At 38.0% G+C, this 27,004-nt stretch overlaps 1 protein-coding gene across 1 annotated transcript in view; it reads right to left on the bottom strand.

The window, feature by feature from the left end:
- Nucleotides 1–27,004, bottom strand: part of LOC145983896 (uncharacterized) — a 199,102-nt gene that overhangs the window by 5,596 nt on the left and 166,502 nt on the right. The window contains exons 3-5 of the mRNA XM_083117000.1: nucleotides 12,987–13,129; nucleotides 10,719–10,875; nucleotides 4,220–4,334 (exon numbers count right to left, since the gene is read on the bottom strand). Of these exons, the coding sequence (XP_082973126.1) occupies nucleotides 4,220–4,334; nucleotides 10,719–10,875; nucleotides 12,987–13,129 (415 nt within the window). The remainder of the gene's footprint in view (nucleotides 1–4,219; nucleotides 4,335–10,718; nucleotides 10,876–12,986; nucleotides 13,130–27,004) is intronic.

Genomic DNA, 27,004 nt, shown 5'->3' with positions numbered 1-27,004 from the left:
TGAGCAAAATTGCATAAAATTTTAAACCGTACTAGGGGATGTTTTTTCTGGTTGAGCAAAATTCATACCACTTTAAACCGTACGCCCAGTCCTGAAATACCGAACAGAGCATAAAGTCTACTTAAACGGTACGGTATTCTATCGTTGCTAAAATGGATCAAAAATACCGCAGGTATTTAATGACAGTGTTGCAAATTGCTGACAACGATTTGGAGGGAATGAGTTATATCGTTTTGTGAAAAGACAAACGCTGTTAAAATCAAGTTACATGATGGGTTAAAAATGTCGATTCCATCAACGCGATGTAAATATTCAGCGATGACAAACAATCGTGCAATCGTTTGCTAAATTACTCTGACACTGCGCAAGCATTGGAAAACGAACAAAAAAATTTTGGGGCGAGAGAGAATGAGATAGGGTTATCATTTAGGTGCGAGGTTGAATCCGCTGCAAAATTCCATCCACATTGTTCTAGTAGCCTTTTCATCAGAGGCATTAGCTATTCAGCCAGAAATCATCTCTCGAGTCAAATTGTAATCCCGAGGATTACAACCGGCTTCACTTATCACGTACCCTTCTCCCTCTGTAGGGCGGATTTTCCAATTTGATTCTGCTTTCGCAAGAATTTTAACCAACCACATTGGATACGGAGATTGGATATTTGTCCTTCTAGACACGAACGCTTATCAGGATTTTTCGCTTCTCTTTTTTTTCCTATAATTCGAATTATCTGAATGGGTTTCTTTTATCTTGTTCCCCGTTCTCTATGGTGGATTTGTTGCCGTGCGTCCATCCAGCTCGACTTCACGTGGTGACTGACTGAAGAGGAAGATTAGAAAGAACAATGCAACGGTGAAAAAAACTGCATTATCCTTATAATATCATGCGGAAACAACGGGGAAACAAGCAGATTGCCATCTCAGCATTCGGGGATTAATGTCTAAAATTTGTATCAGGTTGAAATTGGCCATAAAAAGCTACAATGGTTGTGACAATACACAATTATTTATATTTCTCCCCAATCTGAGACAATTCTTCTGGAACAGAAGCTCTGTGTTATATAAACATGGATATACGACGAGTGCGTAACACAATTAAGCCTTGTTTCCATACACTAAATACACAAAAGTTGCTGACCAATGCAGTTTATTAAAAATCAAAAACACTTTACACGTCATGTTTTTAGCCTATATCAGGGTCTTCCTCAGACGGAGAACTGAACTAAACAGCCTGATATAGTGTAGAAACGTAACGTGTGAAGTGTTTTTGATTTTTAATAAACTGCCTTGGTCAGCAACTGTAGTGTATTTGACAATTGCGTGTATGTTATATGTATGTTAATGCTTGCAAAATTCCACAAACAAGTTAGACGAAATGTGCTATGTTAGTGTCAGTTAAAAAAAGTGTATCTTTATTTTCAGGTAGGCTAATCAGGACTGGACTCTACAGTTGGCACAGTGATTCCGATTGCACTCTAATGTGTTTTCACTGGGGATCGAACACGAAACCCTTTGATTGCAATGCGATAGGGTTGCCACACTGCCGTCAGGGAGACATGTATGTGTAATTCTATGATAAGAATTAATCTACCAATAGTGACTACTGGTCGACTTACATCGTGAAAATGATCGGTAGTTTACCGAAAGCAAATGCCATATGTGGCATTGCGGGTATTAGGGGCGAACTCGACAAAGGTCGATTTTTCTTGTGTTACGACGACGAGAATCGATTTATTGTTTGATGATATCCATTGAAGACTGTAAGAACTCTTACAACGTGTGACAAGAGTCTCCCTTGCCTCTAATACTCTGAACTAAAAATAACCCTCTTATAAGGTCGATTGTTATGAAAGTTCTCCCGTAATTTCTCCTCCTTATTAAGAGTTGAACAACAGCGGAATTGTGCCTTTAGCAAAAGTTATCTTTAGTTTTCTTGCTTCCTAGTCCTCCAGTTTCATTCACTAACTCGACATTGTACTCCTTTCATCTTACAAGACATGGTTAGCCTATTAGTATAAATGTATGACAATAAATAGGAGGAAATATACAGTAGTTCTGCTACTAGAAAGGATGTAAGACAGCCCACTGTGAACACTGAAACAAGAGAACATTCTACTATCATGCCATCAAGAATATAGGTATTGGAATACAGGTATATAATGCACATTTGATCGAAAATAATAATTATTACTCATTAATACACCAATAGCATTGTAGATTAACAAAAGCTTTCCAGCGGGGGTCATGGGTTCGATAGCTGGTTGGAGGCACATTGCACAGTGATTCAAATCCCACTTTAAACTGTAGGTCCAAACCCGATTAGTCTATCTGTGCATAAAGTGGATTTAAAGCAACAGTTAAAACAAACAAAAGCTTTCCAGCGATGTCATGATTTTTTATTCCAATTTGCAAAGAAATTGTACAATCACTGTGTTTAAATTTCCTACCACTACGTTTCGCTTATGGCAACCATTTTCAACGCCACAAACTTGCTTTCGTAGAAAAAACAAAAACACTTTTTCAAATCAAGGACAATTACGATGTAGACAAAAATTAACGTATTTTTAGAAAAAACAACAATTTTCATAGCCAGTGACAAACAGGTTATCGGCATTCCGGATATTTGATACAATAAACATTTTTTTGCCTGGCATATGATGTACCGCACAAATTAATGATCTGTATTCGAGAAGCAGTCGCCTTTGTTTTTTAAAAAAACACGGCATTCTACTACTTTCTCTGGAAAAGGATGGTTTTGACATGCTCCAAACGATGTTTAACGTCCAAATTGTTTTTGCAACATGAAGAAGCAGTTTGACCAACAGAGCGAGACATTGCTTTGAGACCCAAAACACTAAGTTATTTCCTGCTATGTTGTTTTGGGCAAAATTTTCCAAGTTAATATCTTCCAGAATATGGGCTACGGTAGCAGAGGACAAGACAAATGCTCTTTGCTGTTCGCTCACACGCAGGAGGAAAAAAAAAACATGGGCTTCTTGTTCCTCGCTTGTTTTCTCTTTTTTGTTCACCACTGCCAGAGATAATTTGCTCCAACTGAGAACGGCATTTATTTTCTACTTCGTTTCATAACCTACTTTTGTACATTGTCAATTCAATACTAGTCCTTAGTACAACAATTAAATGTGCCAGTAGGAACATAATATGTTGAAAAGGTAAGGATTAACACATATATGTCGATATATATTTTCTCCTGTCATTTATAATTATTGATTTCCGAGTACCTTTAGTTTTGATTCTAGACGTTTACGTGAGAATCAAAAGGTTTGATTGATTGATTTTTATGTTATGCGCACATCAACACATAGGCTATTTTTGTCTGTCGCACAATACGGGAATAAGCCGCTTAACTGAAACAAAACTGAGGACAGGGCCTCAAGAAAGAAATGTATCAAACTCCACACTGAATTTTTAAAAGTAATACAATTATGCAGTGCGTTTGTTTTGGCTCTGGGTCGAGATAGCGCGTGACATAGCGCAGATGTCGGCATTTTCGCCCCGTAACGTCTCGCTTATTTACCCGCATATCTTTTGCATGTAGACAATTATACTTATATTGCATAACGAGAACTAACCTGTGTTGTAAGAGTTGTTCAAATAAGTTCACGGCTATCTCGGCCCAGAATCAAAACGAACGCACTGTAGATTCCTTATCAAGAAATAAAAACGCCGACCTCCGTGGCGGAGTGGTTAGCACAGCGTGTTACAGTGGCAGGGTTCCCGGGCTCGAATCCCGGTTTAGGCATGAGTGTTCTTTGCGAGTATCCCTTCATCAATTTTATCATATCACTCATCCACATCGTCGCGATTAGCCGAAAGTGACAAAAGAGACAAAATAACAAAAATCACAAGACGAAACCACACTGTCTCCGCGGATAAAATCTCCATACCCTAGTTAAAAGCTGAGGATGTAAGGTGCACTCAGGATAAATGAGGACAAACACAGGACAACAAGACCCCACACAGGATTCTGGCGCCAGACCATCGTTGGCCTGCACGGAAGCAGTTACTGTGGTGTACCGGTGCCTTCACTGAAGGTTGTCCCTTATACTCCGGGAATGAAAAGGGTTGAATGTGTAAAATAATGATATAGAAATGTGTTGCAATTAAACTTAGAAACAGCAAAGATAATATATTTCTTAAAAAAAATCTATAGTTAGTTTCTTTATGATGAATGATACACATTTAATAAGTATATTTACCTCATAGAAAGGCGTTGACATTTTGTCTAAATAATTCTCCGTGAAAACAGCGGTCTCAACTCCACACTCCTCCTCAATAACCTCCTTCGAACATCTGATGTAGCTCTGAAACGAACTGAAGAGAATGGGAAAATTAAGATATGAAGCGTGAATGTAAATTAACGTGAACTAAAATTAAGATTAAATTTAAATAGATAACTTTGTTCAATGGGATCTCCACATAGGTAGAATAGAAGAAGGACTTTGGGGGTTACGCAGCCTGTCGTCAATGGACACCTGGAGGCAACTCGGGGATGGAAGGGGGTGTATGGTTGCCGGAGCGTGGTGCTAATCATGTCACTTCCACTATGATGTAGATCGAGAACGTGTGGAGTCTTACCTCCACACCCCCTGTTGACGTCACGGAATGGTATTTTATTTTTCTATATACGAGAATGACAAGCATGTCTGAAGTTGTACCAACAAGAAACTTATGAAATTCCTTCTCTCGCTTAGTTCATTTGGTATACAATTATCGAGTTTCAAACAAATGGTTGCTAAACTTGTAATTCTCTAAATGTGTCAATGATTATTAGTTAATTGGATATTATCTGCATATTCTAACACTACTTCGAGAGAGCACCTGTTTCTTCCCTCTTCAGGTGAGCATTTTTTTTTTTTTTTTTGCAGATCATAGAGATCGAACCTACAGCACATCTATGATTTTATTATGAATCCAGTGCATTATAACTAACTGCCAATTGTAGTAGAATGTTTCAGGTTTGTTCTGGAATGTAGCGTTACAATAGATGCAGGTAGTAGAAGCACAAAGCAAAGGATAATTTCCAATTAACACTGCATGATAGTTGTAAACTTATCAGATTTCCAGTTACGAGGGACGTTCCGAAAGTGTTTCATTTTTTTTAACAGGAAGCTTTATTACAAACAGAAAAATACAATGTCATAACAAAATGCAATATTTTGGCTATTTCTCCACATAGTCGCCACCGACATTGATACATTTGTTGTACCGTGAAATCAATTTCAAGAAACCCTCCTGGTAAAAATCGGTGCCCAGCGATTTAAGGAAGTTCTTCACAGCCTGTTGCACCTCTTCGTTGCTTCCGAAGTGACGTCCCGATAGTGCTGACTTCAACGAAGGAAAAAGGTGGAAGTCTGATGGGGCAAGATCGGGGCTGTAGGGTGGGGAATTCAATCTCTGCCATCCCAGAAAACAAATGTGTTCTGCAGTGCTTCCTTCATTGAACAGTAAACACTAGCGCCCAACCATCTGCCGGGACATAGCGCACGACAGCACACACTTTCATTTGTGACCACGTTTCCAGCACACGTCTTTCTGCCATACTGGTTTGGACTCTAATGCAGTGTTGCCACAATCTGTAAGCACAATTTCCCTTTCCAAGGGGTAAAATTTCCCTTTTTCGCCCATTTTTTCCCTTCATCTAAAGAATTAATAATAATAATAATAAATATTATCGTTGATCCATGTTCGTATGTATATATAAAATGTTAAACAATTTAATTTTGAAATACTACGACGCCAGTGGTCCCGGGTTTAAATCCCGGCCTGGGATGGCTGTTTGTGAGTGTCCATTCATAAATTTCATCATATCATCACTCATCCCCATCTTTGCAATTAGCCACCCACTCTCAAAGCCGGGACATAAAGGTGAATGGTCAATAACCTCCAGCCCCAAACGGTAGCCAGTTGTGGACCAACCCAAATTCCACCCTTCCTCTCAGAACAAAGTATACGACAATTTTTTTTTTTAAAAAAAATCTCATTTTCAAAACTGGAATCTCTTATAATGTTTAATATAATTAATATTGAGTCTGTCTTAATATTTCCCTGAAAATTCGCTATTTTTCATCGAATTTCCCTTTTCCCTTTTCACTTAAAATTAGCTCCAAATTTCCCTTCAAAAAGGGAAATTTCCCTTCATGTGGCAACACTGCTCGAATGAGCTCGCGCACGTCAGTCTGCTGCTTAACTCTAATCTTCGGCACTCTGCGCATGCGCCATCGCTCCTCTGCTCTCGCTCCTCCCGTCGTGAATTCAGGAAAGATTGTCTTTTATTATGGCAATTTTTTTTTCTCACTTTGTAATACAGCTTCCCTGTGAAAAACTGACGGAACTTACTTTCGGAATGTCCCTCGTACATAGGGAAGCAAATGTATTCCCATGTTTGGGAAGGAAACGCCATTTAAACTATAGTAAATTAAAAAAATTAAAACAACTGTACTGAACCCCCCCTTCCCCTTTGAAAAGTCGTTTTTAAATACGTCCCTGGTACGCTGGTCTCAGAAAGGAAAATTATTTGAATTCTTTGTGCCTCCGAACATTGGAATTCATCGAAAAGTCATTTCTTTGTTCCAAATCAATAGCGCATATATATGTTCGCCCATTCGCCAGGGCATCGGGTCCATCCATCGTGAAAGCCTGAAGACAGATGAGAGATCAAATGACGTACTCAAGCCCTTAAACCAAGGTGATCCTCGCAATCAAACGGACAAATAACGGACCACGGATAACCAGAGGACCGCAATGATCCTATAATGGCGACTCATCGCGACAACCGACGGAGAGAACTTTTTCCCCTTCGGTGCTTCTCTTTACGTGCAGAAAACCAAACAGTCTCGGCAGCCTTGTTCTTCAAGGGGCATTCGCCGCCTTTGAGTTAAAACTCCTTTGGATTCATAAGAGCAGAGTAACTCTTCACTTCTGGCGTCTGCAAGAGCTCATCCGGGCAATTTTCTTCCGAGTGGACACGCTGGAATGGTGACAACCTTTTCTCGAGTCGCGAAACTTTTCGCCTGATCCCCCAATGATTCTGCGTCTACACGATCTGGATTTTAATGATACTCCCAGAATAGAGTTCGTTGTGGTTGCGATTCCAGTCAACACGCTGTTCTGTCGGCAGGGCGCGAATGCCCATCATGGGGGCATCTCTGGAGTGTTGAGATTCCCGCCCTGCTTAGAATGGATGGCGCATTGCCGTCGCTTTTCACAGTTACAGAAACAAGGGCACCGCTGCACTATCCCGCCTCTGCTGCAAACTCCATTCTCCTCAGCTCCTCAGAAGACGAGGATTTCGAGTACCGGTGTAAAATCTTCGATAAAAGAAGTTGGCTCCATCATGGATTGTCCAATTGCAGTAACAAAGACGAAATACGTGAAAATAGTGAACAAATCTCAAACTGCAATTAAATTTATCTTCAAAACATGTCGTGTAAAAGAAATCCTTCGGTAGAAGTACTGTCAAAGTAGTATCGATGTTTTTTTGAAACGCAAAGAAATATGTCGAAGGTCTTAAGGCACGACCTCATTGCGTGAGGTTGAAATTTTAGTAATTCCTCAGCCTGATAAATTGTGCATTTTTCTAACATAATGCTTATTTTAGAGAAAACTAGAAATGCTTTCTAGTAGTAGAAAATTTCTACTACTATCAATGTCTCTTTTCTAGCCGGCCTCCATGGCAGAGTTGTTAGCACATCGCGCTACGACGCCAGAGGTACCGGATTCTTCATCAATTTCATATCATCACTCATCCTCATCGTAGCGATTAAACAAAAGTGGCAGAAAAGCGACGCTAAATAACAAAAACCAAATCAAGTTTCCTTTCCAGATTTTCTTTCTTTTTAACATTTTTTTAACACGTTACACATACTGTATAATTTTCTCTTTTAATTTGTAATGCTGCTTTGAATAGTATTGCTTCTCTCCCGCAATATTTTTCTTGGTCTTCAAGACGATTTACCGTCCTTAAGTAAAGAAACCCTGGATTCGATCCCCTGCTGGAGTTCAGTCATTCTTGTCTCTCGTACAACGAAATTTTTATATCAGATCTCGAATAAAGTTTACACATTCACACATTCGTTCATAATTTCCACCTACCACCTATTGTAATACATGTAACAATTTTTCTTCCCATGTAGAAATGAACGACGTCGAACTTAACGATTACAATATGAATATATCCTTTCTCCAATTTTTGTTACTATACATATAATTAACAATTTACCTACAATTTCACTACTAAATGAGACACAGAGGTGGGAAAACGCTCATTTCGTAGCTTTTTGTGTTGTACATATTATCTCGGGACAAAACATCCCAAACCTGAAAATGCTCAAAATTTTGAACATTTCGGCCGAAAAATGTTTTGCCATCGATTATATTAAATTTTAATACATTTTAAAGGTAGATACTCTCTCAAAACATTTGCAGAGCTTGGTGAACACTATTTTTTATCTTAAAGGAGATTTTTTCTAGGAAGAAAATAAGTTTCCACTTTTCCTTGAAAGGGAAGTTACCGAGATCACTTATCTATAAAGCGGAATAAAAATGTTTATTTTCTGCCAATAATATGATCTAAAGAAATATTGCGAGTTCATTAAACTTTTCTGTTTATATTTCTGTCATTTGATGTCTTTTCTACCACTTGGGTTAATCGCTGTGATGAGGATAATGGGACAAGTGAATGTTATATCCATGCATTACAGAGAGTTCGAACATGGGACCTCTGGTGTCGTACCGTGTTATCCTAATCATTCAGCCACTGCTAGTGAATTAATGGACAATTCGTTGAAAACACATGTTACATTCTAATATTCTTGATTGTATACTTGTGCCATGAAGTATAATACCAATTCTATGAATTGGTTGATTGATGTGGTATATTTTACTTCGCTTTTCTGCCACTTTTGGCTAATCGCGAAGATGGAAATGAGTGATTTTAGGATAAAAGTGATGAAAGGACACTCCCAAAGAACACCCATGCTCAGGCCGAGATTCGAACCCGGGACCCCTAGCGTTGTAGCGCGATGTGCTAGCCACGGAGACTGGCCAGTTCTAAGAATGATGGGCTTAAACCGGTCAAGTTCACTACACAAATATATGTGTACATAGTGTATGTACAGTTAAATACTATATAACTATGCTGTGTGAAGGTGGTTAAGAAGGAAAATTAAGATTTTTTACCTCAGTGGCACAAGATTACAGATGTTTTCCTCATTTGTTCAAAATAATGTAAGTAAACGTAAAAAAATTCCGAGAGACACAAAAAATATAGCCATTGAACCATCAAAACCATAAAATTCCACCAAGCTCTATAGATACACATTGTGCGAGTCGAATGTGTTCAACCAGAATTTATTTATACCTCAACATCTATATATCACATCCGTAAGCATCACTGCAGTTGCATCGTTGAAAGTTAACTGCAAGAGCATTTCTCCAAAAGATTTGCATCGAATGTCGAACGGAAACAAAATTCTGAAGTGCGTCTCAAGTCTTGTTTCTCAATATAATGGGCGAGAATCTCCACTGAACCATTCAACCCATAAATCTACCTTCGAGGAAAAGGAAGAGCCTTCGACATCGTTCCAGCCTCTCTATCAGGAGAAGATAGTTTCCACAGCAGCGGAAGTTCACAGAGATCTCCGACCGCTATCAGTAAAACTCTTTTTCTTCTTTCTTTCTTATCAACGTGAAACTTGTATGTGTGTGTGTGTGTGTGTGTATATATATATATATATATATATGTCACGCAGAAATAAATTCTACCTAAGTATTTTCAACATGAGAAAGGCTTACTCAAAGATTTTTCAGATTACACTCGATCTTGGAAACATAGAGAGGAGGGAAAGTGAAAAATAACATGAAAAAAAGAACAAGAAGGATGACCAAACAGAGTGAAAGGCCGACTGGAAAGGAACGTGAATCATTGAAAGTTTCTCAAGAACATAAAAAGGAAATAGTATATGTAAAATAGATATAGTTTCTATCTAAATAAATATTTCCCCTAATCGACTTCTCTAGTCTCTTCAGGAACTTCCTCAACCATATTATGCAATAAATTCACTACATAAATGAAGATTAGTGGAGACCATCTCGTGTGTGAGCATGGTATAAGTGTGGAACCTTACATGGGTATATACTATCTCGATGTGACTCCTAATGCAGAATTTAGAGAGCGCACGAAAGAGATTTACCATTTCTTTAAAGACGAGGGAAAAAATCGGAAATGGAAGGGTCTATGTTTGGCAACTACCGATATCTGTAGAACTCCTTTAGAGAGAGTGTGTTTGATAGACAATGAATGAATGATTTGATTTATTTTACATCTCGTTTCTGCCACTTTTGGCTAATTGCGAAGATGAGGATGGACAGTGATAATAAATAGATGAAAGGACAATCGCAAACACGTATGGAAACAAACAACACAATTCCCATGGGTCCAGACGTCTGAGCTGGGAAATATTCATATTTTTTCCATGTGGAAGGTATCGGAAATATTAAATACGTTGCATCTATCTTTCTGTGCCACATGCATATCAAATGTCATCATTATCATCTTAAAAATTATTATCTGTAAAAATAAATTCCAGAAAGCTGTACTATATTTCATTAAATATAATTATGCTTCTTAGGTAAAAAATATTAATTACTACAATTACAAATCTATTTTCTATTATTAATGATATGAACATAACTTACCAGCAAAGCGTCTTGAAATGATTAACAGTTTCTTCTTTGGTAAGGTTTTTTTCGTTCATAGACGTATCCATTGCACTAATTTTTTTATTATAACTTTTAGCACAAAGTTCGTACTGTACCTGCACTCGTGACATGCATGGTGCGTGTTTCAAGTATTCTGAAAGAAATAAAAATTAAATTAGATAAACACTTGGAGACATGGACGTCCGAGGAATCTTTTATAGAGAGAGGTAAGCAAACTATGAATATTTTCCTTCTAACGGTATTGTCCTTTCAAATAAACTCTCTTTCAGTTTGAAGTTATGTTTCTGCAATGCCCTTATAATAATTAATGTAAATTACTGTAATTGAAATGAAATTATGTGTGTACAATATATATTTATATAATTCGCAGATAGAAATTTTAATTTTTGGGGAGAATATAAGAAAAAATGGGTTCACAAACCGAGAAAATATCAATTACATTTCGATGTCATAACGGCAAACACAATATCAAAGTTATATTACAAATATACACTTATTACACAATACAAGAATGTTCATTGTAATATCACATTCATAATGTTAACCTTCTGAAATATAACGAAGTAAATACCTTAAACTTCGGGATTTCAGAAAATATTTTTTCTAAAATAAATGTTGGATATATAGCTCCCAAATTTACTATAGCACTAAATAATTATTTGGGTGGTTCTCTGCAAGTAATGCCAAAGAAAAATCTTGACTTTATTAATGGTTATTGCTAACACACATACTTTGGAATTTCTCAATAACTTAAATTAAGCTAATAAAACCAATAAATAGTTTTGTTATATTGTTAGATTGAGTTATGTAGTTATTGGATTTTTATTAAGATAATTCATATTTCCATCCCACATTTTGCCAGAGAATGAATCAGTGTTTCCCAATTTGCATAACTCGCGGGATAATTCAGAGCCTAGAAAATGTCTTAATAAATCCTAAATTGTGTTTTGGGAGTTTATTTTGCCCTTGATATCACATTGAGCACTCAGAAACTCCAAAATGAATCGTTACACTGTATGTTTGGAAACATAAGCGTAAAATGCTCATCCGGTACTCAAACATGGGTCTCTGGCAAGCCATGCCATTGCTATATGAACCAAGCTATCAAGCCACTGCGTAATGTCACATTGCAGTCAAAAACGAAATATGCATATCCATAATAATTCATCATTGTAGTTGAAAGGTTTCTGAACTTTAATGTGATTAATTATAAAAAAATATATATAATTAAACTGTCAATTTGTTTAACTTGCAATCGATTCAAGAAGCAAGAAAAGTTAAAAAGACTGGGGAAAATACAGTAGCATCTCGCTAACAGGTGGCTTGTCGAAGAACGTTACCCCACTAAACGTTTCTCTGTGAATATCATCCATCATTCTCTTCTCTTTTTGTAACACTGTAAATTTGAGCACATTTAAACTACTTGTGTCATGTTTTGTTCGCATGAAGCATACATCATCGTCTATTCAAAAATGGGATGTGTCTAAACTTTTTTGATATGTGGATCGGGCGGCCGGGCAATTTGTGAAGCACATTCTAAAAAACTCAGATTATCTTTCCCCATCAGCCGCCGTCCTGTTTTAATTTAGATGTATGAATAACTAATGTTCAGACTGGAACTCCGGAAGCGGTATTTCTGAGGTTTCACAAAGTATGTTCCGAGGATGGAATAAATCGCATCGCTAATTTACAATTCAATTTGTTATCCAATTATGATCCGATAGTACTCTATAGCTTAAAAATAAAGTTAAGATTAAAAGAAAGATGGGGCATACAGTAAAGTACAAAATAAAACTATCAACCACCTCTTTGTACTGTGACACGGGTATGTCAAACTGCATATGTAATATATCTAGTATAACAACGAGTCGTCCAGTTTCCTAAAGTAATAAAAATGCGCATACTTCCCTTGTGTTAGGTGCTAATTATTAACTCTATTTGCTTTATTCAATTCAGAAACATTATTGAGCCCCATTAAACTATACTCTCGCTGGGATTTCTTAAAAATAGCGAGAGCTGGAAAACAGTACTACATAGATTATAGTGACTACGTACCGAACTTCAAAATTATTTAATTGTTTAGTCATCATTCCATTAAAATGAGCTGGAGGATTAATATTTGACGATTTTACGGATAGCCAATTTAGATTTTTTTAATTTCTCATCGACATATCAATAGAGCCGTCATAATTGTATGGATTATTTAAGAAAATCATTAAAAATCAAATTTAAAAAATAACTCACCTTCTTGGTAGGTTTTATCGTTGCATACTTTGATCACAACATCGTACATTCCAGCTGAGAGCTTCACAAAATTTTCTCGTTCTGCTGTGGCTAAACATCTGCTGATGAAATTGTAAACGCAAGTCAGCCCTCTGTTCAACTGGCTGTAAAAAGAAGAAAAGTAGTTTTTAATCAAAGTTTCTAATGATGGAAGAACGCACACACACACACACATATATATGTATTTGACACATTAAATATGCATGACATAGCGTTAAACGGTGGTCAGGACTGATTCTGTAAATGACAATGCAAGACTTGTACTACTATTCACAAATAGCTGGAAAATTCATCTGGGTTAATAGAATACAATAACTTCCGTGCGCGCGCGTGTGTGTGTGTGTGTGTGTGTGTGTGTGTGTGTGTGTGAGTGAGTGTGTGTGGCGGGGGAGATATATATCGGACACCAAAGGAAGCCAGCCATATTAGCATTCAATTGAGTTTGAAGTCCACTTTATGCACAGATAGGCTAATCGGGACTAGACCCACAGTTTAAAGTGGGATCTGAACCACTGTGCAATGTGCCTCCACCAGGTATCGAACCCGGGACCCCTTGATTACAATGCGATGAAGTTATCACAACGATAAGGGGATGCGCTATATTGGAATATACTTATTTTAATAAGTATTTTACAGCCTATAGCAAAAAAAATAGATAATTCACCTACTACATAAATTACAAAATTACATTACATTTTAAATAGCATTAAATGGAGTCAGTAATTAATATAGCAGTTCATACCATACTCGCAACACATATATAGAATTGAGTTGAGTTGTTTTAAGTCCACCTTATGCACAGATAGGCTAAGAATGTAAAATAGAGCTAACAAGCATGATCTGCATCAGAACAGAATTTATTGTACATTATTAACAGCTGTTGTAATAATAAACAATTTCCGTTTCTAGTCATAGTAACAGTATCAACCTGTCTTGTTTTGTAGATAGGTGTGTTACAAGTTAATTTATTCATTGTTATAGATATTCGCAGTAAATTTTACTTATTAGCTTATTGGAAATTCAGTTTATTTCTTGCAATAAACATGGGTTCAGTTTATGTAAAATATTTTGGTAGTCATAATATATTTGGTTAAAATGATAATAACAATAAAAAAAATATGATTTTCTTGCACGTTTTCAATATCTAATTTGCTTAAGACTTGCAGGAATAAAAAAGTAGCAGCATATTCTGGCTTGCGCATTGAAACTAACCTTAGAATAAATAGTATTCCAAATAATAATAATAATTAAAACAGATTGTAGCCAAGAGATAGATTGCAATAGGAATGAACGAGGAGTTGATTTTTTTTTAGTTTCTCCTACCAAACTTCCCTGTTCGATATTGGAGTACCTTGCCGAAATAATTTTCATGCCTAAAATCCAGCGAACTTTCCGTATTTACTACCATTCACGTTACGTCCTTACTGCTTTGAACGAAACATAGGCCACATAATCGATAAAATGTTCCAAAGACAGCGCAGCATTTCCATGTAGATTGTGTCATTCAAGAATTTCAGATCATAAATCATCTCTACATCGAAAAACTTGAAAACCGGGAACCTGCTCCTTCTATCACGAAGTAGCGACAATGCATCATATATTGACAGGTACAAATATCTGTAGCAGAGGCTGACCGTGCCCAGAATCATGTATAAAACTGACAGGTATCAGATCAGCGTAATATAACCACGAACAAAACTTTGAGCTTTAGTTTTATACCGCTTTTCCATATTCACGAAGCTATTAGCCATCAGACCAAACTGAAGGTCCTCCATTTACGTAGAATAATGATGAGCGTTACCGATCATCGTCATTATCGAACAAATGAGATAATTCTACTTACCACGATACATGCGATATGTTCTGGCCAAATGTGATAATGAGCGTTAATTGGGAGATTTCAATGGATACATTTTTAAATATCGCTAGTATGATTACATAAAGATTCGTTGCTGATTTTATTATTTCATACTTTTATTAAGCAACTGCAAATTGATAAGCTTTACACAAAGATTATCCAAGAAAGGAACAGATGGTTCCCCGATGGCTTAGTGGTAACGTTGTCGCCTTGTGATCTGGGGTTCGATATCCGCTGGAGGCACATGAAACATTGGTTAAGATCCCACTTTCAACTATAGGTCCAGTCCGGATTAGTCTTTCTGTGCATAAAGTTGACTTAAAGTAACAATTCTACAAGGAATACCACGTTACAGGAATGTTTATTAAGTCTTCCTGTCTACATTCTTAATAATTACAATTATTTAGTCAAAACAATACAAAATAGTCTCCTTTGACATAATCGAACGCTCAAAACTGACAACCAGCATGTAGCCATTATTTTCCGACCATTATCTGTATCCTTCTACTGTCCTTACCGTGGTATTGCAGTAGTATTGTTCCACAAAAAAGAATTTCTCACCTAACCTACTACTGGTTGCATGGAAAACCGTTAGTTTTAAGCCTTATCAGTTTCACCAATATAAATGCGATGGTCTAATTAGACTAACGTGAGGAATCCGATACAATTAATTGCAGAATGCCAAAACAGTTTACATTCCGAAATGAGTATTTGAATATGATTAAATAGCATGTGAATATATCGGTTTAGTCCATTTTGACTACATAATTTTTAAGTGTACACAGATACGCCTACCGGAACTTGTTTTAACCACTGAAATGAGCTTAATCAAGACGGGAACTTTAATGAAATGATTACAAGGATAAACAATTTTCTACATAACTTTATTGCGTAATTGATAATTCGGGTTTAAGTTGTGACTGTCCCAAGAAATCATGAGAGGATGCGTGAAAGACAGCGAGTATAGAAGCGTTAGAGACACGGTTATCGATAGGATTTTCTTTTTGTTATTTTTGCTTGCTTGCTTGCTTGTTTGTTGAGGAACATGTTCAAGCATGGTGGACGACTTCCTAATTGTAAATCAACAAGAAAGCGGCACCTTCAAAAACTCTGTAAACAAATCAACTTCAACCATGAAGTCAGGAAACTCAAGAGAGTACTCGCCTCTAGAGTCAAAACCCATCTGTACAGGGGCTTCGCTTTAATCATTCGTAGTTAAGAAGTTATTGGATTACAGTTACAAAATTGTCATTTACTGCACCGCAGTAAAATTACAGAGCGAAGCTCCCCCGTGTCCCACGCTCTTCGCCAAATCAATCGTTCGTAATTAGATTCGCGGGTGAAGATTGAATAGCAAAAACCACATCGTTGCAATAATAGTATCGTGTTTAGGTTCCCACTCACGTCCTATGTATTATGAAGTAACTGATAGTACGTGGGTCCGAGCGGCAGTATTAAATGATTCACCGTTCCGAAGGTAATGCGACTTTAAGTGAAATATGTACGACCCATTTTATATTCCAAGCAAGCCCCAATTTTTAAAGAGGAACTACCTAAAAACACCCACCTTTGAGCGATCGATCCGGGCACTGGATTATCTGTGTGTTTCGACGTCGGTGTGCGTTCGTGTGTGTTTTTCGTGGATGTGTGTGCGTTTTATCGTTTTGATTTTTTTCGTTTTGCTTTTATTACCTTTACGCAGCAAATCTTCAAACTCAGTCGTTCACTTTGTGTCACTCTCGTCCCATTTCCATCCAATTTTTCAACCAAGTGCAGGAAGGGTTCCTCATTGCTTTGTCACAAACAAAGAAGAGTTTTTGAATTTCGGAGTCAACACACACACACACACACACACACACAAATATATTTGCAAGCACGTGAACACAAACAGAAAGAAAGAGAGGGAGAAATATCAAAATTAAACCTACTGAAATTCAGTCTTTCCCTGCTTCGCTAAACAGTTACAAGTTTCTAATTAGCGTGTATGATTCAAACTAAGCATTTCATTTTCTCAGTATTTCAGGATTTTTTTCCCGCAGCTTTACCCAAAGCATGCAAAGTCTAAGAAGTCTTGTAGACTCGTTGGCTGAGCGCTTTAAGTTGTAGACTTTTGATCCCGCCACCGAAGTTCCCGGGTTCGAGTTCCGGCACGAGTTATTTGTGATTGACCCTTCAATTTCATCTAATCATAACTCATCCTCATCTTTGCAATTAGCTGAAAGTAGCAGAAGAGCGACGCCAAATAACAAAAATACAAATACTTATGTTTGCCTAGGGAAAAAGTCAGTTTACACAAACGCAGTAAATTATTTCAATTGACGCAGAAGTTAATGCTTCCAAAGCTTACGTTTAATATTTTTTTTAAAAAAAAATAGTAAAGCGTTTGTTGAAGAATTTTAAGATTTATAAATCAGAATTCGAAATTTCAAAATTCTTCTATGTCCAATTTTTAGGGCCTACTCTATTCCGCACCAGTTATTGAAACTGAAGAACGTGTTAGATGGGTCAATGCCTATTACAAGAAATTTTGCAAAGGAACCAAGCAATGATCTCTATAGAAATGCAATACCAGAATCACTTTGAATGTCTGATTAAACAGGTTGGGTTGAGCCATGGCAATTGAAACATTTCAAGTAAGTATGCATAATTATCTCTAGTTGGAAGAATACTAAAAAAAAAGGTAGGTTGTCTTCCATAATATATCGTTGACCTTTGAGCATTATAGGTAATATCATCTAATTTACTAAAACAATATTAAAGACATGTAAAACTGTAACCAGCGTAAAACAGTGTAAAAGCATGCTAATAAGACATTAATTACTTATTCTGAATAGGAAACGGAATACAAAATGTAACTTCATCGAAGTATATGTTGAAAGTCTTTGATATTTGAATCGAAAAAGAAACTGATGTAGTGATATAAAGCGAAGTCAAAATCAGTGAACATTTTCGGTGACGAGGATAGCAATTAACTTTGATCCTAGAACAAACACGACCTAGGATTCATTTCCTTCATTAATTACTTTTCGATTCCTAGGGAATTTGTTTGCAGAGACTGCTCTTCTTTCCTTCCTCGAATGGGAAGTTGGAAGTTCCGTCCTGTTCTCAAATCATCTCAATGAAGAAATTTCCATTTGTACAGCTGACATTTTTCTCACGAAATTCCTGATTGAATAAATTTCATCTTCTTTAGAAAATAACATAATGGGTGAAAATAATTTTTATGTTTGCGATACACGTTTAGCTTAAAGTAATATTCATATTAAAATACCAGGAGACATTTCTAACTTGGACTGTAATGGTTCGTGATGATATGAATATATACAAATTAAAAGTTCGATTGTTTTTGGAGATATAAGGAAACTCTGAAAATAGGACATTTAGTCCTAGTGTGAAAGTAAAATTTCAAGAAGTTTTTTTTTTATTTAAAAATTACGAGGATGGTATAGAATATCGTCGTCGTGACAAGAATTAATAGAAAATTAAATGCAAAAAAGAAAACTACAACTAACATTATATTTGTAATATCACTTGTGCTCGATACTCGTTGCTATTAGGGTAAAATCCATTTCAGAAAATATCAATGCAAATTTCACTAAATGCAATAAAAATTAAATATCGCCCACTCACATGTTGTTGTACTGATTGAATGACTGATTCGTTGTTAGCTAAGACGTGTTGGAATTCAAAGTTTTATGAGAAACATATGAGCACGATGAAACACACAAATACAGATAACCTGATAATCTGTAAGATATTTTGCCAAAAAATACCTTGCAAGGCCGCTTTGTGTTTAAAAGGAAAGTTATGACCGGATCAATATTTAAAAGTGCAATCCGAACCACCATTATTCCTTTCATAAAGAATCTAGCCTGAAATCCTTGATTACAATAGGATACTATGTCCTCTCTCATCTCCAAATAACCTTTGATAAAGCCAAGGAAACAGTACTTAATGCATGTCCGTGGGGAAATGTTGCGTTCTATCTAAAGTTCCGACTTCGGGCGCTAAAGATCAGAGTGTTATTAGCTACAATTATTAATTTACTAATTGTATAGTATTATTTTTCTAAAGCACTCTAAATAGTGATTCAAAATTAAAATATCTTTAGGTAAAGCTTTGTAAGCCAGAGCTCATTAGTATTAAGGTTTTGCGCGGAAGATATTCAATAGCCATGGCTGTGTGGTTTTTACGCACACAGCTGGAAATTGGAAAGTATGTATGTAAAAGTGTTTTTCTTTGTAAACGCTCTGGCCTAGGTTGCTTTTTGCCCGGTAGTCGAGTTTGGTTCCCTCAACAGCTTCCCCATTTGAAAGGTAACAATAGGACCTTGCCTTGGTGGTTGGGGGGCGGGTCGTTTGTCGGAGGTATAAATACCGGTTCCGACTTGTTACGGTCTCTCGTATGCTCTCAGATTTTCAGGCTCACAGATCGCAGAAAGTGGCCGTCCCTCAATGGATTGACAGTTTTTTAGATGCAGCGATACACACAGAGCGTAAGCGCCGTAGCTATGCGTAGGGACCTCTGCGTGATAAACTGCGGGGGCGGGTTAGCGCTATGGTAAATAGTGCGCTCGTAGAGTCAAGTCCTGAGAAGTGCAATTCTCTGTGTTATGGGGCAAAAGGCAACCGGAAGCAGTTGATATTGGATTTGTTACGAAAATATGTATATACGGCGAAGTGTAGAAGTGTAAATAAATGTTGTACATAATAATACGTGACACGTCATTCTTGTCAACACCATCTTTATGTTTTGTAAACAAAAAGTGACAAAATACAATTTCCCTCACTTTCTTTCTATTTACATATTTTATTGCATGTAGTTGTTCATATCTCGAAATGGATTTTTTTTAACGAAACAACAACTACATATTCATGAGCACGCCACTAGCATTATAAAACAAAGACAACGCAAGTTTAGCGCATTTATTAACTTTTGTTAAAGATGAAAAGAGTAAGAATGAACCAAAGAAAACCCATCTCAAATCAGGGAGAAGACCACAAAGGTATTCCTAACGTTAGCTCCGGACTCCAAAGAGAATATTATAACATGTTATATGCACTAGTTCTGGCGGGCTGTGTTAGCTATTCATCAGATTCTCTCTGTAGACACAATCATTTCTCCAGAGTAACTCCCTTTAAAGCTTCTGTGGAACATTCACCTCGGAGCATTCAGCATTTCTCATTCCATTCACTTCTCAGATAATTCAAATATATTTATTTAAGTGCAAAATAATATTTACTCCGAGATGCATAAACACAGATTAGTTTCAACAATTTCAGCTCTCGCACCTAGTAACATTTTTTTCTATCGGGTACTAGTTAAAATATTTTCTTTTCAACAGTTTGAAGTCACTTTCTTCTCACGATAAATATTCTTGTGACTTTTACATTTCACGCAATCAAGAACAAATAGAACAAGAAGAGACAATTGTGCACAAGCATCACTATATACGGTTATAGTTTAGTCATGTCAGTTTTGGTTTTGTTTGATATATTTTCAAGAATCGCATAATATTACTCCCTCTCTCTCTCTCATATATATATATAAATTCATAACAGCCAAAATAGAATGTAAATGCTTTAAAGTGAAATCTACTCAGGCCGTATCATTGAGTATGTTATACTAATTTCTTAGGTGTTAGTTCCGCGTACACATTACATCATCGTATTTGTTTATGTTGAATGTTATAAATCACAGTCTCTATTCCAACTTATTGTACAATCACGGACACTTCTGCGTTGTTGTGATGCAATTAACTTTCAATGGAATCGTTACAACACAAAAGTGTCCATGACTATACTCTGGACATCAATTTGAAATTGTGTCCTGCCTTCCAATTTGTTATTTTTGTAGAGGATTCCAAGTGACCCACAAATAATAATTTGTTGAAATTTCAGTCCAGCGAATCATTAATAAGAAAACAAGTTACCTTTGCATTACAGTGCATCTAACGCGATCCAACAAACAAATAAACTAATTATGAAGCTGGTTGGAAACTGAAAGAACATTTATGCACGTACATTTAGCTTTGATCGGAAATCTAGCTGGTCGTTACAGGAAAAATCCGTATTATTCGTTCATTATCTGTTGTTCGGTTCGTTCGATTACCGCTACACATTGCACGTTCCCCCTGCTCTCACGTTCACAATGCAGAGATCAATGGACAAGGGATATTTATTTGTATTTTAAAACCAATTACAGCCTAAGGCAAACCAATCCAGTCCCTTTGAAAGGCCAGTCATGCCTAGCAGTGTTGTGCGATTTTGACAGTTGGAGATGATGCTGCACGCGGTTCAGTTAGATGTCCATAAAAACTAGAGATTAGTTATCGATTGCGAGGATGGCGCTGTTATGCTCTCTCTGACAGGGTTCCACTGCAAGTTGTGATGAATCTGAGCATCCCAGCATAGACTACGAGATTATATAGCGCTGCAGAAAGGACAATTCGGTATGTTTCCCTACAGGTAGCATGGTAAAATCCATTTCCCGCACAGTCTAATCGAAACTAATACTATATTTTTGGTGGGCACAGGCTTCTGAACCCTGATCTTCGTCCGACAACCCCTGCTTGCTTTTAGATGAACAAAAACAGATTTGTTCAACTCGAATACATATGTCGTGCAAAAAAAAACATTACAGCAATATGGCGATATTCTATTGCCAAGCTAATGAAACAAACTATAATATAGCCAGATTAAAAAATACTTTTAATCTGTTTATTTTTGACGAGACTTGAGAATAAGAAACACTTCAGGTTTATGAACCTATATATATTTTAAAACGCATAGAAAATATACAAGGAAATATTTCTTTTACAATAATTTAACCGTATCCCTAACGCACTTTTAAAAATATGCAATAACATCGAAACATTTAAACATATTTCAGTGGCGCATGCCGAGTCCAAGACCTGGTCCATGTAAACGTCGTTTATAAGTAGTTAGACACACCAATTTTGCTCGTTCTCTGCGTCTTCAAGGTAGCAACGTTGCCATGCCAACGGCAGCCAGGTTGCAAACTCCTAAGAAATCAGGTTGCTAACTTTAGAATCGCAATCATCTTTTTGCAATGAGCAACCTTATACACAATTTCTAGTAGATTTTTATCTGCATTCTATTCTCTAGGTGTCAGGCTTCACAGATAGTCTAGATACGCTCCTGGTATATTTGGGTGGAAATTTACCTTCTCAAGCACTAAAAAGAATTATCCCAATTCAAAAATATTTTTTTTCTAATGGTATGTCTTTATTACATTCTATAATTACTTGGAACACAATGCATCAGATTCGGTAAAACAAAAATCATGAAAGGTGTACATTTCCACAAATTCACAGTGCATTGTAGCCTTAATGTTTGCATGCCATTGTCTGGCTAAAGACAGCGAATATATTCGAATTCACTTCAAATTTCTTCACCGATTGTTACTTTTGCTGCCAGTTATATTTTTATTTCTGTAATTCTATGTCGCTTCTGTACATGGCTAGGTTAATCACGACGATGAGGATAAACGATGATGATGATGTGGAACAGATGAGAGAATACAAACACAAGGAAACAGTGCATTTCCCAACATATTTATTTTTGAGTCTTTACGCTACATACTTAAACACGAATCTTCACTTTTCCATTGACACGAGCTATTTTAAACACGGTACTCAGGTTTCTATACACCTTGTATTGTTGCAGATACAAGTAAAAATGCAGTTTCGTCCAGACTCAGGTCTGAATTCTTGCTGAGCCTACATTTTCGGCTTTACAATCTCCTCAGAGTTTAGCAAACTGGAGTTTAACATTTACATACGGTTTGTTGGCGGCAAATAGACAAAGTATTAATGTACCCTTATATTTTTTTACAAATAAGAAAGAAATATAACAAAACTGTTTGAAAAGCAGAAGGAATTTGGTAGTTACATAAAGCAAACAAACAAAGAAAGAATTTTTAAGAAGAAAAGGGGAAAACAAACTCAAAATCAGTCATTAATATCATTCCATTGGGACTTTGACTGCAGGATGGTAAAGTTTTATGTGTGCATTGATTGTCTCTCGCCGGCGGTCCTCCCCTGCAATAAACCTCCTCACATACCGAAGGGTTTATGCTTGCACTAAAAGTAACGTAATATCAGGAGCCAAGAAATTTTATGAGTGCTTCTCGAGTAGCCATCCTCAGCTCCACAACTTTCCGGCTTGTGGTTCAGCCAATGCATTACCTCCTTTACGAGACAAAGGAGATTTGAGCGAGAGGAAAAGATTGCAAGGAAATGCATGTTAGAGAGAGGCCAATAAATCTACCTACCTCTTCTTCTCAACAATGTTCCACCTGAGTTGTCGATAGCAACAATCATTAAATCCTCGAAAGAACAAGGAAACTTTCTTTCAACTCCTACGCGAACGGATCATTTTGAATGCATTGCTTTTTTGTTTATTTACCTCTATTTGCCACCTCTTAAAGCCAACATCTACCGACCTCCGTGGCAGAGTGGTTAACACAGCGCGCTACGACCCCAGGGGTCCCGGGTTCGGATCCCGGTCTGGGCATGGGTGCTCTTTGTGAGTGTTCATTCATTAATTTCATCATATCACTCATCTTCATTTCATCTTCTTCGCGATTAGCCACACACAGAAGGCGAAACGCAGTGCCGGATCTACAACCCGCAAAACCCCGCAGTGCGGGGGGGGGGGGGGGGGCGGAGACAAGTAAGCCTTTAGGGGGCACTCAGCCATTGACATAGTATTGGGGTTGGCGTATGTAAAAAATAAACGTAGTTGATCAGGGGTGCAGAAACGAATATAATATATACAGGTAAAGATAAAGTTCCCTGTGCATATAGAACTGTGCCATGAAGGCACATTAGGGTATGTGGGAGTAGAGCTGACAAATTTCCGATGTCTGACATCTTGGAGGTGATGTGATCAGCGGAACGCTCTGCCCGCCTTTACTCCCCACTGGGTACCATTTGATTTGAGGCTGGGTTGGCCCTGGAGCTGCTTTATGCGGGGGAAGAGCCGGAAAAATTCCGACCTTAGATCATCCACCTCGGGTCTCCCGCGTGGCAATCAGTCTAGAATTTCACGAGAAATGAAGTGGTGAAGGTTTCTTCAACTTATCTATAATCAGGAAAAAGTTACGACTGCATGATTGTAATCCACGTATCATTTTCCAGGTGTGAGAAAACAGTTATATATAGTATATATCACATCACCACTGGCGCCGAAACCGAAGGGGCCAGGGGGCCCGGGCCCCTCCAGTTCTCCTCTCCCCACTTCCGCGCCTATAAGGGGCCCAATGTATAACTTTCAACATAATACATAACTTTGCACACAGAACTTCGCACACAACAAGTGAGAAATTACGCAGGAGTCTGCTCTGAAATGAGCAGAATCTATAATGTGTTTCATTTTGCACCAACGAGAAAAATGTTACTGAGAAAAGTAGTTAGTTTTGATGTTCTCTATACGTTTCCGTGGTCCGTGGGCGTCATTAAAATGACAGGATTACTATTTTCTTTTACATGTGCCTGTAAACATGTGTGTGCTACTTTATACTGCATTATGTGGCTGAAAGTTGCATTGTTACATATTTATACCAATGCTTAACCACGTTCAAAACAATACGTGTGTGTGGGGGGGGGGGGGGGCTTAGGCGATTACCCGGGGCACTGGCCCCTCGACGGCGCCAGACCAGGGCGCCCGGTTTAGTAGAGCCCAAACCCTTATTTCTGATTACATAAATGTGGATATTTGTTTTATAAAGAGTTGCATTTGTGTAGAGAAAACAATAATTGACGTTATTTCTCAATGACCAATGTATATTGAAAAATCACGTAACAATTTAAGACACTACTGTTATTTTGATATCAACCTACAATATACGCGTTCTTTGACATTAAGGCATTTAATATATACAAATCTATTATTTATCGTCTTTAAAATATACAGCAAGGCCATGTTTTTTTATTGGTCGAAGGTGGAAAGTAGTGGGATCAGGGTAGAAAGTTGAGGCGGGTGGTGACGGGGTGGACCGTTGGGGTGCCAAAAATCGACTTCGCCTGGATGAAAATTTTATCTTGGGCCTTCCTTTCTTTATGTAAATATGTGTGACGATATTAAACTATTTTAAAGGATTGTAGGAATAAGTATATAATATAATAATCAAATTCTCAGTCAAAAGTTACATGTAAAGTATTGGGTTGGTGCGAATGAAATGTCCGCTTTTACGTCTGGTGGGAAACTCACCTCAACATAGAGGTCTGCACGGGCTCGGGCCAGGCCCTCGGGCCTAGGCCCGGCCCGGCCCGCGGGCCGGACTCGGGCCATAAATAACCAGAACTTCTCGGGCTCGGGTCGGGCCCGGGCCTTGTGGCTATTTTGTTAGCGAATATTGTCATCGAAAAATAATTTTTAATTATTGAAATTATGGTTTACTTCGAGAATGAGAATACATTTTTTTTATAACAGCTAGTTAACGAAGTACAACAGTGCCCATTTTTTTTTTTCAAATGCTGAATTGGAAAGTAATTTTAATTATGTTTTCGGGCTCGGGCCGGGCTCATGTTTACTTATTATCGGACTCGGGTCGGGTTCGGGTTTCTTTTCCTCGGGCCGGGCCGGACTCGGGCCTTACAATTTAGGCCCGTGCAGACCTCTACCTCAACAACACAACACAGGGATTGACTGAGGTCACGGGTCTAACGTCATAAACTCTGTATACGTCCAGCAAACAGGCTGGATCAGCCAGGCAGTCGGGAGGCAGTGTATTGCTGAACAGGGCCGTCTGAAAGTGCACCATGGAGAACACACAATTGCGAGTGATTTGTCTTTACGAATTCAAACTGGGACATTCTGCTCAGCAAGCCGCCAAAAACACTAACAGTGCATTTGGGCCAGGATTGGTAAATGAACGCACCATTCGCCGCTGGTTTGTCAAATTTCGTTCCGGTGACACAGCATTGCAAAATGAACCCAGTGGCCATGGACCAACATCATGTTCGGATGAGCTCCTCAGGAACCCCGTGGAAGCGGAGCCTCAGAAAAGTGTTCGTGCCATTGCAGACGAGTTAGGCATACACCATACTACTGTCGCTTGGCGGCTCCGTGCGATCAGTAAAGTAAAAAAGTTGGACTCATGGGTACCACTTGATTTGACACCGGCCAACAAGACTCGCCGCCTGGAGGTGTGCAGTTCTCTGAGTGTAAGGAATAACCGGGATGGTTTCCTGCATCGGATTGTCACTTCAGATGAAAAATGGATCTGCTATGACAATCATAAACGATCAGGAGAATGGTTGGATCGTAATCAACGTCCAGGGCGGTTTCCGAAACCACCTCTCCACCCACTGAAGGTATTGTTGCTAGTATGGTGGTCTATGGTGGGTGTGATCCATCATGTCTTTCTCAGGCGAGGTGAAACCATCAATGCAAATTGTTACAGTGCTGAACTCCATGAAATGCACCGCAAACTTCTCCGCAAGCATCCAGCAATGGTCCACAGACATGGTGTCCTCGTGTTGCACGACAATGCTCGCCCACATGTCGCACAAAGGACGGTGCAGGCTCTCCATGAGTTGCAATATGAAACCCTTCCTCATCCAGCATATTCTCCCGACCTCTCTTCCATTGACTACTATCACTTCCGGCATCTCGATCACTTCCTGACAGGGAAGACCTTCGTTGATGATCGGGCGGTGCAACATGCCGTTGAGGAGATCTTTGCGTCGCAGACTCCAGACTTCTTTCGCCATGGAATCCAATTGTTGGCTGAGCAATGACAAAAGTGTGTGGCTGCAGACGGCGACTATTTTGATTAACCAGGTATTGTAGTTTTGAATTTTTTGGCCTTTGGCAATGACGTACCTGGGCCGGACATTTCATTCGCACCAACCCAATAGTATGTTGTATAATTACATAATCACAGTAGTACAGTGAATTTTTTGTCCTATATTAATTACAATTTTTCAAAGGTTAACTCAAGTGCATTAGGTCCCAACTTGAAAAAAACAAAAAAACCTTTGCCCCCCGCGAACAGAAATCAGTATTTATGCTTTACTTAGCTTTGCCCCCCCCCCCCCCAATCTCTAAAGAAATCGGGGCCTATGCACATCACCTCTTTTTCCATTTAAAAA

The sequence above is a fragment of the Lepisma saccharinum genome, chromosome 2 (assembly GCF_977018435.1).
Source record: "Lepisma saccharinum chromosome 2, izLepSacc3.1, whole genome shotgun sequence".
In the NCBI taxonomy this organism is placed as follows: Eukaryota; Metazoa; Arthropoda; class Insecta; order Zygentoma; family Lepismatidae; genus Lepisma; species Lepisma saccharinum.
This window is presented reverse-complemented; position numbering and strand designations above follow the sequence as displayed.